A 15,372-nucleotide genomic window follows, 5' to 3' on the forward strand; every position below is an offset into this window, starting at 1 on the left:
CCTTTTGGATAGAGGAGGCCTTGGTTTCTCCTGACCTTTTTTTCAAACCCTTTTTCAATTCTGTCTTTGGGAGTATGTTTCCAGCCCGTGTGTGCTTTCCCATCCATGGTGCTAAGGCCGAGTATGTACGCAAGGGCCTGTACGGGTTTACTGTGGTAGTTCCTATTAAAAATGAAAGTATAGATGAGATACACTTAAACTACATAGTTTGATTTCTATTGTTGGTATTCTTTTGTTTTGTTTGTAAATGTGCATTAACAACATTCTTGACTGGCATGTTACGTTTGGTTATTACAATAACGGGAAGAATTAATACATAATTAGTATCAATGGAGCAGAGTACACCAATAGTACTACCGGCATTAACAAAGATGACATACCTGCTGTGAAGCCCTCAGCAATCATCTCCTTGTCCAGGTCTGCCCAGGTCTTTTTGATATCTATATTGAGGTCTGTGTCGGTCACAGTGTCCAGGTCTGGCCTCTTGAATGTCCCAACTGAGAATCAGCAAAGAGCAACAGTAATTAGTAAAGTATTAAACCTATTAGCCTTTTTGAATTCAGTGTCATCTAAAATGTATTGAACTGGATAACTCTGTTATATGACAGAAACATCAAGCTGGGCTACTTTTTAAACTACGTATGATATCCGAAGAGCTGCACATTGTAGATCTATTCATGCACAATACAGAAATTTGTCTCATTTTGTGGATGAGGGAGGGGGGATAAGAAACATAAGATAATGTATGTTAGACATGGATTTCATCAATGTACCTGGCACATCGAAAGCCACTTTCCAGTTGGCATCACCAATTACTATGGGAGGATTATGGCCACATTGGTGACAGCTGTAATCAAATCCAAAATCCATCAAGGACAGGAAGTGGTGAAATGCTTTCCGTACTGTCTGGTGGTGGTATGTATTTGTGTTAAAAGGTTGATGGTGTCCAACATACGTCCACAGGCTGTCTTGTTCTGGAGAGCAGAAGAAACAGCACATGGAGAGCATTTTCTACAAAACATGTTATTTTGAACCAACACGCAGAACATAACATACACCAGATTGATTATGGATACTTCAGAGAATCATACACTGAAAGTAAGTGTTTTAAAAGAACACCCAACACAATGCTATCATGTGTCATCAGTTAATTTATAAAAAACTTACAGCCAAACCAGAGAGCAGCAGTGCACACAGCGGGAGAGTCAGCAACACCCTGTCGTTGAAGTTATGAAACCCCGCTGTGTAGTCTTGAAAACGGACCAGATTAGTGCAGACAGGGCACTTTTTTATGCCAACAGAGACACCTTCAAATTGAGCAAAAGGACAAAAAATGTCAACCTACATTAGCAAGTGAGAGGTTATGCTAACAGAAGAGACCAATGTTGTTTGCCTGTAAAATGTGACAATCTGCAATATTATTATAAAAAGTAATTACTCCTACATTAAATGTATTTACAAAGACAAAGACAGACATTTACAGTTTTGCATACACCAAGGGGTAAAGTAATGCACCAACAAATTCAGGAAACCTGTTTATGTGATAGATCATGTAATTACCTTTTTGAACGTATGAAAAGCCATAAACAGTGGCTTGGGTTGTTTTTATTTCCATTATCGTCAAATCTGGGGGTGTTGGTCCTGGACAATATGGGCAAATCATCTCACTAGGGATGAAGCAGTTCGGGGGTGGCTTCTCCTTCGTGCGGACATCAAGTGGTATATTTGCTAGAGGGGGGATTCTCTTGTGTTTGGCCAAGTACTCGGTCATAACGGCAACCTTTTGATCATTGACAGTGTATGAGGGACATGGCACTTCTGTTTCGAGTAGCTCCGTTTCCATGTTCATTATCTGTTCTGGATGGGTATCACAGTTAGATAAATGGTTCGGAGACTCTTGGTATATCCACCACATGGCCATCATGTGGTGGACACAGCGGTGAGACTGTCCACTTCCTCTACACGGACAATGCCACTGACCCCCCACAGAGTCAAAGCTGACAATGGTCCGCTCAAAGCGGCACCAATTGTCCCTTTTGCCGGTGAAGACTGAGAAGAACAGCCATCTTTTCGAAAATCCAACCTCTCCATATAAAATGGGGTGGATACTTCGGATGTTTTGGTTGCTGACTGCAACTCCTTGCAACACTCGCTCCATTCAGTCGATATAAGCGCTTTGTCCAACATTTCCTGGAGAGAAATATGTTGGACAGATGCTGGGGGGACATATAGATCCGCATATTTAATTCTCTCCAGGTGTATGCACTCCTTTCCAGGATATCCCGATGCATTGGCTAGTTCCATCAATTTACGGCACAGTGCAACTTCACACTCAATGGCAGGAGTGCTAATGCATTTCACCACATGAATCGGGAGCAGGGGGCCCGATTCATGTTTGGGAGTCACATAGATGCCATGGTTTGGGTCGATGCACAAGATCGGTGTCGTTGGACGGTTGTGAGCGTCGCGAATATGGCGTCTTAGGTTGGCAGAGGTTGTAAAGAATACAGGGCAATATACACATGGAAAAGGTTTCTCTTTCGGGGAAACCGTTTCTTGTGTTATTTCACCGGATTTCTCAGTGGCAGCATTGTCCTTTTGAGTTGTTTCTGAAATAATAAAAAAAAGGATATAGAGAACACATTATTTGACAGTTATTTACTTATCTTTTCCTACATTTTATGAAACAAGAAACGGCACCAATTTCTGGAGTAAATGTGCTTAAAGTGTCAAGTTGTGAAGTATTAAGGTAAAAAGTGTAAAATACAATAACCTGAGTTGAAGGGAATTGGCAGGGATAATCGTAATAGTCGGAAAACAGAAGGTACTATAATTGAATGCATAGTAGAAGTCGGCTAGTATTAATGGTACAGGTTTTAGGAGGAATATAGAGCTATATATGTAACAAAATGAGAGAGGGAAAATTAGTGTGTGGCTGTTAATGATAGCAGTAAGGCTTGATGGATGGATAGATGATTGTGCGAGACGTAAAAGAAAACATTACCTCTTTTCTTGGATGATTCAATCCCTGAAATTGATAGAAGAATTGGTCATAACACTGAATGAATTAAATATATGTATTTAATATCTTAACGGTACATGTTTCTATTTAATAAGAGGATTTAAACAAAAGGAGAGTCAACTCTTCTGATTGAAATATGACCTTTTGGTACAACTAGAGGCGTCAGACTTATTTACAGGTGATATTTTTTGTTTTGGGATATAGAAATTGAAAGTGAGGACAATGCTGTAATTCAGTACTTGAATTTATTTATGTCAAAACCTAAAACAAGGAAATTAATATTCAAAGCCGAATAAGAATTATGTCAACAACGACATTCAAGAAGCAAGAAACATTCAAATGTGTCATCAATGATAACATGTATTTCCCTTAGTTGTTGGCCTTCTAAATACTTTTGAGTGGAACATAAACTTACCGTGAATTTGTAGGAGGTGTTTCCTGAAGCTCCAAATTCTTGCAAAAACCCGGTAATTGCAAAAGGGACAATGAGTGTGTGATCTGTGAGTTTGTTGGATGTCCTTGCAAAAACATGCCAGCACCATTTTCTCTGGAAAAGATAATTAGCAAGAATTAGGGATATAAGTGACATTGAAATGTGTTTAAACTGATGTAAGAAAATGGGAGCATAGAGTATTTTCATATTTAAATACCTGCGTCTCCATCACGAAAATGAACAGCATCCCTTATATGCTTTGCTTGGAGATGCACTGCAGTAGCCTCTGTTGGCAGGGTGCAAAATATGCATTGTGGACCAGCAAACTGAATAACAGACTCCGTAGAATTAAAAACCTGGTGTGAATCTGTAAGAGAAGATATGTATTTTTTATGTAATTTGACCGCAACATAACAGGAGGGTTAAACAAAATTAATGTTGGTGTGTTATCACTAACAAGTGCCTTTGAGTGAATATATAATATAATCTTTGTATATTATTTTTTATATACCTGGATGGTATTTAACATTAGCAAAAATTTAGTTTCTGATGAGGAGTGGGCTGAAGACATCCTCGGCTACACATCCATCCAATAAACAGGGAGCATGAATTTTCCAAGCCAAAAGTTATGGAGAATATTTTTTGACCATTCAATGTTTTCATATTTGCATAAACACCACGATGCGCATCGTCGAGAAAAGAACATTTAATTGTAGTTATTTTCCAATCTGCATTTATATTTTATAGATTGTTACCATCGTGCCGACGTTATCGCTTCTTCTTTTTTTTTAAACTTAAATATTTAACTAACCTAACCACAATAAAGTTAAGATATTCAAAGTAGGCCTACTGCTGCCTGGAGGAAAGGTCTCAAAGTGCACGAGGCTTACCTGCCATGTTGGGATCTTTAAGACCACGTCCAATGTCGATGGCGAGTAAGCGGAACAACTTTGTAAATAGTCTTCGACACAGTAGGGGCGAGATCCCCCTAGCGACGCTGGCACTCAGTGGCACCTCAGTGGCACCTCAGTGGCAAGTCTGTGGCAAGTGCCGCTCGGTGCCAGTACTCAGCGACAACTCACTGGCACCTCACTGGCAACTCACTGGCACCTCACTGGCACCTCAGTGGCAAGTCTGTGGCAAGTGCCACAGACTTGCATAGATAATGTATTTTTTTAGACTTACTTAAAATATGCAATACGATATTGCTGTACAATACTGCTGTACTATATTGAATATTGTTTTGCTACTACTAAGTTTCACTTCGTAATATATAACACTTATATACCATGATATGTATAATGTACCCGCCTTTCTTTAATAATAAAAAATATAATTATTTTTTTACCATGTCATACTGTTATACCTCCATGAAATTCTCCTTTGAGGAGATGCCACTGTTAGTCTAAAGTTTAAGCACTGGCACTCAGTGACACTTGCCGCACTTGCCATCAGTTGCCAGCAGTTGCCAGCAGTTGCCAGCAGATGCCACTACTAGTCAAAAAGTGCCACTACTAGTTAAAAAGTGCCACTACTAGTTAAAAAGTGCCAGCAGACGGAGGGTCGGCCGCAGTGACGAGTCTGCGACGATTTAGTGACAAGCTTCACTGAAGTGCCCGGACAGCGGAAGAAATCACTTTCATGATCACAGAATGGAGGAGCTGCGGTTTAGCTAGATAGATAGATAGATAGATAGATAGATAGATAGCTAAAATAGCTAGATACACAGATGGATATATATATATATATATATAGTGTCTTTTTGTAGACACTTACTTACAATATGCGATAGTGATGTACATTACTGCTGTACTATATTTAATATTGTTTTGCTTCTACTACGTTTCACTTCGTAATATATTGTAGCGACCCTGTGAAGTGGCTGTCAATCAAAGTGTGGCACCGTGCGTGCTGGTCGAGGGGGCGTGCCTGTGATTGGCGGAGTAGAGGGGAGGCGGGGTTAACCTGTCGGAAAACGGGAGTTAAGGGTGGTTGACGGGAACCGTTGTTGTTGACATTCGAGCTGCTAAACTGAGAGAACAGCTGTCTGTGTTGGTGTGATCTTGACACGCTGTCTGTGTTGGGTGGACGAGCACGCTGTCTGTGTTGGTGGATGCCTAATAAAGGGAGGATTAATAACGTCGTCCCGTCTCCGTGTCATCAGTGCCATAACGTCCGAGACATTACAATATCATGGTATATAAGTGTAATAGGTTACGAAGTGAAACGTAGTAGTAGCAAAACAATATTAAATATAGTACAGCAGTAATGTACAGCACTATCTTATTGCATATTGTCAGTAAGTGTAAAAGACACTAATTAATATATATATATATATATTAATTAGTGTCTTTTTTATATATATATACACACACATCCATCTGTGTATCTAGCTATTTTAGCTATCTATCTAGCTAAACCGCAGCTCCTCCATTTTGTGATCATGAAAGTGATTTCTTCCGCTGTCCGGGCACTTCAGTGAAGCTTGTCACTAAATCGTCGCAGACTGCGGCCGACCCTCCATCTGCTGGCACTTTTTGACTAGTAGTGGCACTTTTTAACTAGTAGTGGCACTTTTTAACTAGTAGTGGCACTTTTTGACTAGTAGTGGCATCTGCTGGCAACTGCTGGCAACTGATGGCAAGTGCCGGCAAGTGTCACTGAGTGCCAGTGCTTAAACTTTAGACTAACAGTGGCATCTCCTCAAAGGAGAATTTCATGGAGGTATAACAGTATGACATGGTAAAAAAAATAATTATATATTTTTTATTATTAAAGAAAGGCGGGTACATTATACATATCATGGTATATAAGTGTTATATATTACGAAGTGAAACGTAGTAGTAGCAAAACAATATTCAATATAGTACAGCAGTATTGTACAGCAATATCGTATTGCATATTTTAAGTAAGTCTAAAAAAATACATTATCTATGCAAGTCTGTGGCACTTGCCACAGACTTGCCACTGAGGTGCCAGTGAGGTGCCAGTGAGGTGCCAGTGAGTTGCCAGTGAGGTGCCAGTGAGTTGCCAGTGAGGTGCCAGTGAGGTGCCAGTGAGTTGCCAGTGAGGTGCCAGTGAGTTGTCGGTGCCAGTGATTGCACTCGCCCTCTCTCTGAACAAGAACAGTTGATGTGGTGACGTCACACGACCAGAAAGACCGTCCTGCGTCCTCGAGAGTCTGGACTACCAAGACCAGACTCCCAAGACCAGACTCCAAAAGAACACGAGGCTGTACTCAGTGCACTTGGAATTGAGAAACGGCTGAAGTCAAAAAGCTGTCTAGGCTAACTTCTGCTCACGGTGAGCTGAGCGAGCCAACTTCAGCTTCATGTGCCAGGCAAAAATAGTAGAGCACAACACACCAGGTGCATCACACTCCTGTGACCAATCATGCTTTAGACAGAGGTTCGGACCGCCCAGCTCATTTGAATATACGGACACGTAAATGTCACACATAAATAAATGAAGAAATACGTGTGGACACATAAATAGAGAAATAAATAAATGAAGAAATACGGAAATGTAGAAATATATTTATTTAATGATGTCCTGTTGATTTATAACTTATATTTATTCATTCCTGTATTTATTTATTTATACATTTATTTAAGCATTTATTTATTTATTTATACATTTATTTATTTATACATTTATTTAAGCATTTATTCATTTATACATATATTTAAGCATTTATTTATTTATTCATGCATTTATTTATTTATACTTAAGTCATTTTGAGTCCTCCATACAAGTGTATCATTAATATGCAGCAATACTGCTGTGACTGAAGTATTTCTCTTGTAAAGGTTATGAGTACAAGCAGGATGTCTCAGGAGAGGAAGGGGTTGTGGTTTTGGCTTATCTGGGAGATAGAGGTGCTGTTGTGGGGAAGGAGGCAGAGTTCCGCGGTGAGCCAAAAGGCGAGGTGGGTGAGAGGCGGCGGGGACTCGACAGCAGGTCACCGTTGTGCAGCTTCCACAGCAGCTCCTCGTTCTCCATGGACAGACGCTTGTTTACCTTCGACTCTTTCTGCAGTGTCTGCTGGAGTTTGGCTTGTTCACTGGACAGCTGCCTGCAGGGGGAGACAGGATGAAGTTCACACAGGTCAACTTTTTGTAAAGTGTAAACTGAACTCTCAAATTATAAATAACAGAGGTCAACCGTCCATGTGTGATCCAACACAATATACCCCTGTATTGCAACAAATTGATTTTGGTCTGATTGAACTGGAAATTCTCTTTACTTCTAAATAAATCAAATGTTGTGAGAAAGGGACAATATCAGGTAACCGTGGTTGTCGCAGGACTGCAATAAGCGCATCCAATCATTTCATGCCTGCTTACTTTCTCTCTGAGGCAAATATGCAATTTGTTATTGTTGGCTATACAAAATAGACTGAATTGAATGCAATTGAATGTTGACAGCTGTGAGTTATTTCAACAAAAACAATAACCATGTTCATTCTTGATGTTCATAATGATAATTTGGGTTGAGTTACAGGTCTTATTGAGTCATGAAGCAAAGACAGACGGATAATCTGAGGCAGATAAAGACGGTAAGATTGCCTCCTCTGCAGAGAGATGAGTCACCATCTCACATGCATAGCACCTGAAGTACGTACTTGGAGAGAGCAGCATGTTTGTCCATCCTGGCCTTGTAGTCCTCGTTTTCCTGTTGGACCTTGGTCAGACACTCGTCCAGTTTCACATTAGTTTCCAACTGTGACGAACACAGCCGCACAAAAAGACTGTTGAGTGTATATGCATACGAGCCTCTGAACAGTGTCAATATGGCTGGACTGCAAGTTTTGTACATCTTCAATTTGCCCTCAAAACGATTTTTAAAAAGTTACGTTATTTTCAGAACATTGGACTCTTGTGAGACCACAGTGGTGCAACCCAAAATGATAATATGTGAGAAAGCCTACCAGTTTGGTCATCTCCATGACCTTCTTCTCCTTCTGGTGCAGCTGGTTGTTCTTGATCTCCAGCACCACCTTAAGACTGTCCAGCTCCTGCTCCAGGTACACTGTGTGGGAGTCCTTCTGACAAACAAACAAACATATGAAACATGAACCTTGAAAGCACAGTAATGTTGATTACAGGTCACCATGCGATTATCCTTATTATACCCTTTTTGTGAGCTCAGGAACACAAGAGGTTGTAAGTGTGTGACTCTCCCAAACCAGCAGTGGGAAGCAGAGACACATATTCAGATCAACACTGTCTATCAATGTCCAAGACCTCCAAAATGTTTGTGTTTGAGTCACTATGACAGAAAGCTATTATTACCTTTGCATTGAAAATGCGGAAGGTTATGTTTTGATCGCCGTGTATTTCTTTATTTATTTCTTTATTTGTATCCGTGTTATTCGCAGAACTCAAAAAGTATTCAACCGAATCGCATGGAATTTGGTGGGATGATTGGTTATTATCCGGGGACCAGTTGATTAGATTTTGGGATCAATCGGGTCAAAGGTCAAGGTCAAAGGTCATGAACAGGTCAAATCTTCTTGAATGGCATGAAATTTGGTGGGATGATTGGTTATTATCCGGGGACCATTTGATTAGATTTTGGGATCAATCGGGTCAAAGCTCAAGGTCAAGGTCATGGAAAGGTCAACATATTTTTTTTACCATAGCACGATACATTTGTGTCCAATTGGCATGCAACTAATGCCAAAATGTTCATAATTCAATGCCCAATCTTGTGATATGCGAAGGTATGCGCTCTACCGAGTGCCCATTCTAGTTATAGATGTAACCATCTTTACCAAATTCTTGTCAGTAAGTATCTGCCTCCTTCTCTCCTCCTCTGCCTTCAGCTTTTCATTCAGAGCCCCCTTCTCTGCTGACAGCTCACATATTTTCTCCTAGTAAGAGGGAAAGAGGAGGACAAAGACAGAATAATTATTGGATGAACACTGAGCTTTGGTTCGTACAATGTTAGGACACCTCAGAGTAAAAACCAGAAGGTAAACTCAGAATTAATGCTTCTTACCTGTGGACCTGCCGATATAAAGAAAAGAAAGGAAAAGGTTCAAGACATGCTTAAAGAAGTGACACATTATAACTTGTAGAACTGACTTTGCTGTGGCACGCAGAAATAAAATGTCTATGTTAAACCATACGAAGAATTTCTGCATTTTTTAAATGTTACAAAGTGCAGCATTTAAAAAAAAAAAAACTGGCAAGGTTTCTTGTTTGATTTCTGCAGCACCTGTTATGTGAGCAAACACATCGAATGGCATTAAGGAAAGTGGAGAGCCTGTGTTTATTTGTCTTATTTGTTTTGTCTTACGACTATATCTTGAATAAAAACAGATTAGCACTGCAGTGGCACTTGAATGGAACTTACTTATGGTATTTTTGTGGTTTGGCTTTCCTGAAGAAATGTTACTTTTTTGATTCGTGTTGTTCTGAGTTTGTATTCATGGTTGAATGCACTTATTATAAGTGGCTTTGGATACAAAATATGTTTATCTAATGTAATGTACTTGTCTGATTGTCTAATGTTATGCACCACCCACCAAGACAAATTCCTTGTATGTCCAAAATACTTGGCAATAAATGGTTCTGATTCTGATATTGTTGCAAACAAATGGAGGCCGACTGAAGCACAAATAAAGAAGTTATAAACGTTTGAAAAACTATTTAGCAGAACTATCCAAGTGTCTGGTATCCATTCACGGGCTCATGAAAACTATTTTCGCTAAACCATTCCGAAATATAACATTGAAAGAAGAAGAAAGAAATATACACTTTTATTGATCCCCGTGGGTAAATTCTTCTCTGCATTTGACACATCCTTAGTTATTAGGAGCAGTGGGCTGCAGTGAAGCGCCTGGAGAGCAACTGGGGGTTCAGCTTCTTGCTCAAGGACACTTTGTCATTCAACTATGGGGAGAGCGGGGATCAAACCGGGTACCTTGTAGTTACAGGACAACCACCCATGAGCTACAGCCAAACCATTGCACAGGTTAATCAGGAAACACTTTATTTTTAGCAATAAGTTAGCGAAAATGGGGCTTCATTCTCCTTAACGCCATTCGATAGAACACTTTTTTGGGACCTAAGAGAGCCTGATGTGAGTACTATATACAATGTATGTTGTTTTGGGGTGAACTACACCTTGAAGTATGTTTCTGGTCAGGAACACTGACTAAATAATGTTTTTAAACGTTGCAATAAGTGTCAGTTTGTTTCATTGCGGACGTTGTACGCTTTCTTTTAAAACTTCAGTGTTTCGGTCTCTTACAGAAAGAGATGTTTCAGTCTCCTTCAGTGTTTTGTTCAGGTTCTCCAGGTCCATCTGCTGGATCCTCTTTAGCTCTGAAATGCACAAACATACATTAGCATAAAATTATTGAGCAAACTGCCTGACTAATCAGTAATCACTCATCTTGAAAATATTAATTTTCAAAGCAATAAATGCCTGAACAGTTCAACATAAAAATCTCTTATGGTGGTTTAGTGCTTAAAGTCCTCAGTTTTGTTTTACCGGTAATAGACTATTCCATATGTTGAGCTGTGAAGGGTTTTGTACGTGTTGGTTCTGCACACACCTTGTATGGAGGTATCATGCTGCAGTTTGAAAGACTCCATCCTCTTGCTCTGACTCACTTCCTGGTTCTTCTTTTCTGCTTCCTGTTGGCTCTTTAGCTCCTCCACCTAAAGGATGCAGGCGCAAAAAGGGAAGCCATGTTCAACTAAGAAATGTCTGATCGAATCTCTTACTGCTCGTTCATTTGAGCTTCTGGTTCTGTCCATTGTGATTCTTCTATTACAACTGTAGTGTAGACTGTTGGATCACATCTTTGCATAAGACAGAAGGTTCAAAGTGTATGTGGGGTAGTTGGAGGTGTTGCTCAAGCACAAACACAACGTATTAACATGGATGCAAATTATTGTTCATTATGAGTATATATAACTCTGTATTGGTTTCATAATAACACTTGGTTTATTGGGAGAGACGTAGGATCTAAAACGCATTTTACAGGTAACCCTTTGTTACTGTATACTGTATAAGAGTGACTGTAATAACTGTGTGTGTGTGTGTGTGTGTGTGTGTGTCTTCCGACCTGCTGTTCCATCAACATGCGGCATTTGTCGGCCTCCTCCTGGTATGTCTGGTGGACTTTGTCCCACTCTGTTTGGTAAAAACTCCTCAATCTGACACACACAGAGAAAAGGTCAATTCGAGACACAAGTTACTTACAGTATAATCATCAACAGTGTGGTAACACACACAAAAGAAAGGTTACATATACTGTGTGTGAGGCTGAGTGTTCAGCTGTAAACACATCAGCAAAAGTGAATACCGCACCTGTCCTCCAGCAGCACAAGCTCCTCCTTGTGCTGCTTCTGCAGCCTGTTCAAGGCCTCCTCCAAGCTGACGCGCACCTCCTCCTTTCCCTTCTGGAGACGCTCGCAGCACTGTGACGATGCAACTGGAAGGAGAAAAGAGTATCTGCTTTTGACTGAAAACACTTCACTAACTCATGTTTCTTATGAACACATTGTTTCATTGTAAAGTAGAAGAAGATCTTAAACTCAACTACAATTAAACATTTTGTCAAACAGTATCTCAAACATACAGTTAATAAACCAGTGATATAAAACTAAACTAAATGACACAGGGCTGTACAAACAAGATAAAAACACTACATATAAGACCAACACATATCTTGGATAAGGAGAGAAAAGAATGACATGGTTTGGAATCAGCAGTTTATTATAGTTAATTTGAGTTTATTATAACATAAGGTCAGACTTAGAAATCATTTTTGAGGGTCAGGGTAGTGGAGGCCAGATGTGGAGTTGGTCAGCCATCATTTCTCAACTATTTTGACCATTTACTATTTAAACAATAATTTAGTGTCATTTTGGCAGCGGGGCGTGGTTAGGCTGAGCTGCAGAGGGGACGGGGCGAGGGGTGGTTAAGGGAACGGTGCCGGAATGAAATGTAATCAGCCTCAGCTGGGGTCAGTCATGTGTTCATGTCTCTTCCCGTTAAAAACAGGAGTGGCGGCTGAGGAACGGGAGAAGACGGAAGCAGAGCTGACGGAACAGAGGTGACGGAGTTGAGAACCGCAGCGACCGGGAAAAGGATACCCGACCCCAGCGTAATTTGCAATCTAAAAAAAAACTAAGAACTAAATGTTGTCTTTGTGCCTGCCCGACTCGGACCCACGGGGACGACGGAGGAGCGTTAAAGTCATTTTTGTCACAAACCAACACAATCAATCATCATACATTATTGTAGTTCAGACTACACTGAGATGGAACATGCTTGGAACAGTCAGTGTCTCAACAGGTAATAATTAACAGATTTATTTTCTTTGTGTTTGTGTGTACAGGTCTTCCTCAGCATTCCCTGACCACCACATTCCAATTTCATTACTCTTACAGCAGACAACCCTGAAACATCTGCAAGTCAGCTCAGAAATATGCAGCACGACTCATTCTCTTTCTTACAAGCACATGCACGCTTCTCTGTCTTTATGTCATTGCCATTATTACATGATTTCTATTCTGAAATATTTGTATAGCTTTTGAAGCAGTTTTCTGTACTGCAGCAGCAGAACGAGTCATCTACTAGGAACCTATATGGATGCCATTACTTGAAAGGTACATTTGATCAAATCAACAACCTTGTTCACACACACACTTACTGTGCCTGGAATAACAAGTATAACTATGAGCAGTTGCCGTTTCCCTCTGAATAGAGCCATGTAGTGCAAGTGAAAGCGCCTGTCACCATGGTGATGGAGACACAAAGCCAGCAACAGCTGACAGCAGCTTAAACACAAGCTTGCTCTCTATCATAGACTGGACAACACAAACTGTGTTGTGTGAAACAGCAGGTGCTTGCCATGTTGCGGCATGATTGATATAAATACATAATTTCAGAAGAGACACCTTTTTTTCTCCCTATTATGAAAATGCCTACCTGCATACATTTTGTTTTCCCAGGAAAAATATAGCAAATGGCACTTATGTTGTTAGAGTTCTTTTAACACAGGGTTATCTTAGAGGTGGTGTCTCAATCACAGGCGAGAGGCTAGCCCTTCCAATCAAATACATTGTTGGAGTGCTTGCGCTCAATGTCCCCCACAAGCCACGGTGAAAGTGCAGTGCCTGCAATTTCTATATTTACGTTCCTGTATCTCCACGGTGTAAAACTTCACAGGCAAACAAATAAAACCACCTCACATTACCCAATGAGATAGGAACAGGTTGTTCCCGTTCAGTTTGACTTGGAGACTATGAAGGTTTAACAGACAACTGTGTGTGTGTGTGTGTGTGTGTGTGTGTGTGTGTGTGTGTGTGTGTGTGTGTGTGTGTGTGTGTGTGTGTGTGTGTGTGTGTGTGTGTGTGTGTGTGTGTGTGTGTGTGTGTGTGTGTGTGTGTGTGTGTGTGTGTGTAGGGATCTGTACATAGCTAACATTCCTCAGCTCTGTGCGTAAAGAGATGAGCCACTGGTCAAACACGCAGTAAAATAAAATATTATAGTCACTGCGGCTCAGAATGATGGACGAAGGAAAAGTGGAACATATTTCCATGTGCATGTTTGTGTTCAGAAATGCATGCCATACAATGCACTGTATGTGTGTCACTATGGTGTGATCGCTTGACGGATTGGTGCATGTGCGTGTGTGATCTTATTTAATCCTGTTGTATCAGCCAAACAGACAGAGCTGCTATTGTAATGACACACACTCCCAGCTATCTGACTATATGCATACATACCAGTTCCAGTTATTATTTACCACACAAAGCGTAATTATTTCCAGTGGATTATCAGTTGTTCAGATCCTCCAAATAGAAAACTAATTTTAAATACATTGTTTGTGAACATTAATGTAGAACTCATATAATGTCTCAATAACAGACTGAATGGCAGACTGCCAAACTACTGAGTCACATACATCAAACACACACACACACACATACATGCACGGTCACGGTGACTTTTGAAAACTATTTTCTAATCATTTTCCAAAAAATCCCCAGCAGTGACAGGTGATCTCTTGTCATTTAAGTATTACTTATCTGCCGCAATTATGTAGAAATTTCACTTGTCGCTTGTGATGGTTGTGAAGGGCAGTGGTTGGAATTGAGAGAGGCCTTTGTATATCCAAACTCCTATTAGTAGACTTGTGGCTTAAACCTTTTAACATGAGATAGACCACCATTTAAAAGTTAGTGATCTCTAACCACAACGCTTTATTGTGTCCAGTCAGATGTCTGAGAGGACTTCTCTATATGTCCTCTTAACAAATAACCATTATTTTTGTTTGAAAGCTCTTTACAATGGTTCAACCAGACTGACGATTGCTTTTTGCCTGTTTTAAACTTGTTTATTGTAATTAAACTAATGTCTCAAAGTTAAAAACCGAAAATAATAACCAGCTTTTGAATGGCAATTGACCTGTCCTCGATAAGCTTTGTGTTTACTGTCATATAGAGACATAGAGAGAAAGAGAGAGAGAGAGAGAGAGACAGAAACAGGGAGAGAGAGGGAGAGGGAGAGAGAGGGGGGGGAGAGACAGAAAGAGAGACAGAGAGAGAGAGAGACAGAGAGAGAGGGAGAGGGAGCGGGAGAGGGAGAGGGATGTGGATGTGCAGTTAGATCGTCTCCTACCCAGTTCGTCTCGGAGGTTTGTCAGTTCCAGCGACAACCCGTTCTTCTGCTTTAGGGCTTCCTCACTCTACACAGAAAAGAAGATGAAGAGGACATTCAGTCAAATATATGCTGTATTCAGTACACACTTGTAGGGAATTCTATATGGACGATATCGTGTGTTAGAAAAATTCAGGTCATTCTATGTGCAGGACTCAGCTTGTGACCACTTATTTCTAGGATGCACTGTGAGTTGAACACTGTGAAGGGTTACATATTTCTCAACATG

The 15,372-nt window shown here is 40.4% G+C and overlaps 2 protein-coding genes across 2 annotated transcripts in view; both read right to left on the bottom strand.

Moving 5' to 3' along the window:
* Positions 1-1,837: 1,837 nt before the first annotated feature.
* On the bottom strand, positions 1,838-4,697 carry LOC130190425 (uncharacterized). Its single transcript, XM_056409834.1, has 4 exons — positions 3,673-4,697; positions 3,438-3,569; positions 3,005-3,028; positions 1,838-2,609 (listed from the first exon to the last, which is right to left on the bottom strand). The coding sequence occupies exons 2-4, from the start codon at positions 3,562-3,564 to the stop codon at positions 1,921-1,923; spliced, it is 840 nt and encodes a 279-aa protein (XP_056265809.1). The 5' UTR covers positions 3,565-3,569; positions 3,673-4,697; the 3' UTR covers positions 1,838-1,920.
* Positions 4,698-6,976: 2,279 nt separating this feature from the next.
* Positions 6,977-15,372, bottom strand: part of LOC130189799 (microtubule-associated tumor suppressor 1 homolog A-like) — a 44,144-nt gene continuing 35,748 nt past the window's right edge. The window contains exons 6-14 of the mRNA XM_056408738.1: positions 15,105-15,171; positions 11,784-11,907; positions 11,539-11,629; positions 11,023-11,128; positions 10,716-10,789; positions 9,232-9,330; positions 8,386-8,502; positions 8,080-8,177; positions 6,977-7,530 (exon numbers count right to left, since the gene is read on the bottom strand). Coding sequence (XP_056264713.1) covers positions 7,317-7,530; positions 8,080-8,177; positions 8,386-8,502; positions 9,232-9,330; positions 10,716-10,789; positions 11,023-11,128; positions 11,539-11,629; positions 11,784-11,907; positions 15,105-15,171 — 990 coding nt within the window. The 3' untranslated portion in view covers positions 6,977-7,316. The remainder of the gene's footprint in view (positions 7,531-8,079; positions 8,178-8,385; positions 8,503-9,231; positions 9,331-10,715; positions 10,790-11,022; positions 11,129-11,538; positions 11,630-11,783; positions 11,908-15,104; positions 15,172-15,372) is intronic.

Source organism: Pseudoliparis swirei, chromosome 24, assembly GCF_029220125.1.
Source record: "Pseudoliparis swirei isolate HS2019 ecotype Mariana Trench chromosome 24, NWPU_hadal_v1, whole genome shotgun sequence".
Lineage (NCBI taxonomy): Eukaryota > Metazoa > Chordata > Actinopteri > Perciformes > Liparidae > Pseudoliparis > Pseudoliparis swirei.

Bases quoted from the DNA above. Each gene is read 5' to 3' on its own strand.
- LOC130190425 (XM_056409834.1), bottom strand. From the start codon at position 3,564: ATGGTGCTGGCATGTTTTTGCAAGGACATCCAACAAACTCACAGATCA. The intron at 3,029-3,437 runs GTAAGTTTATGT...TATCAATTTCAG, and splicing joins ACACCTCCTACAAATTCACG to GGATTGAATCATCCAAGAAA. The intron at 2,610-3,004 runs GTAATGTTTTCT...TTATTATTTCAG, and splicing joins TGAATCATCCAAGAAAAGAG to AAACAACTCAAAAGGACAAT.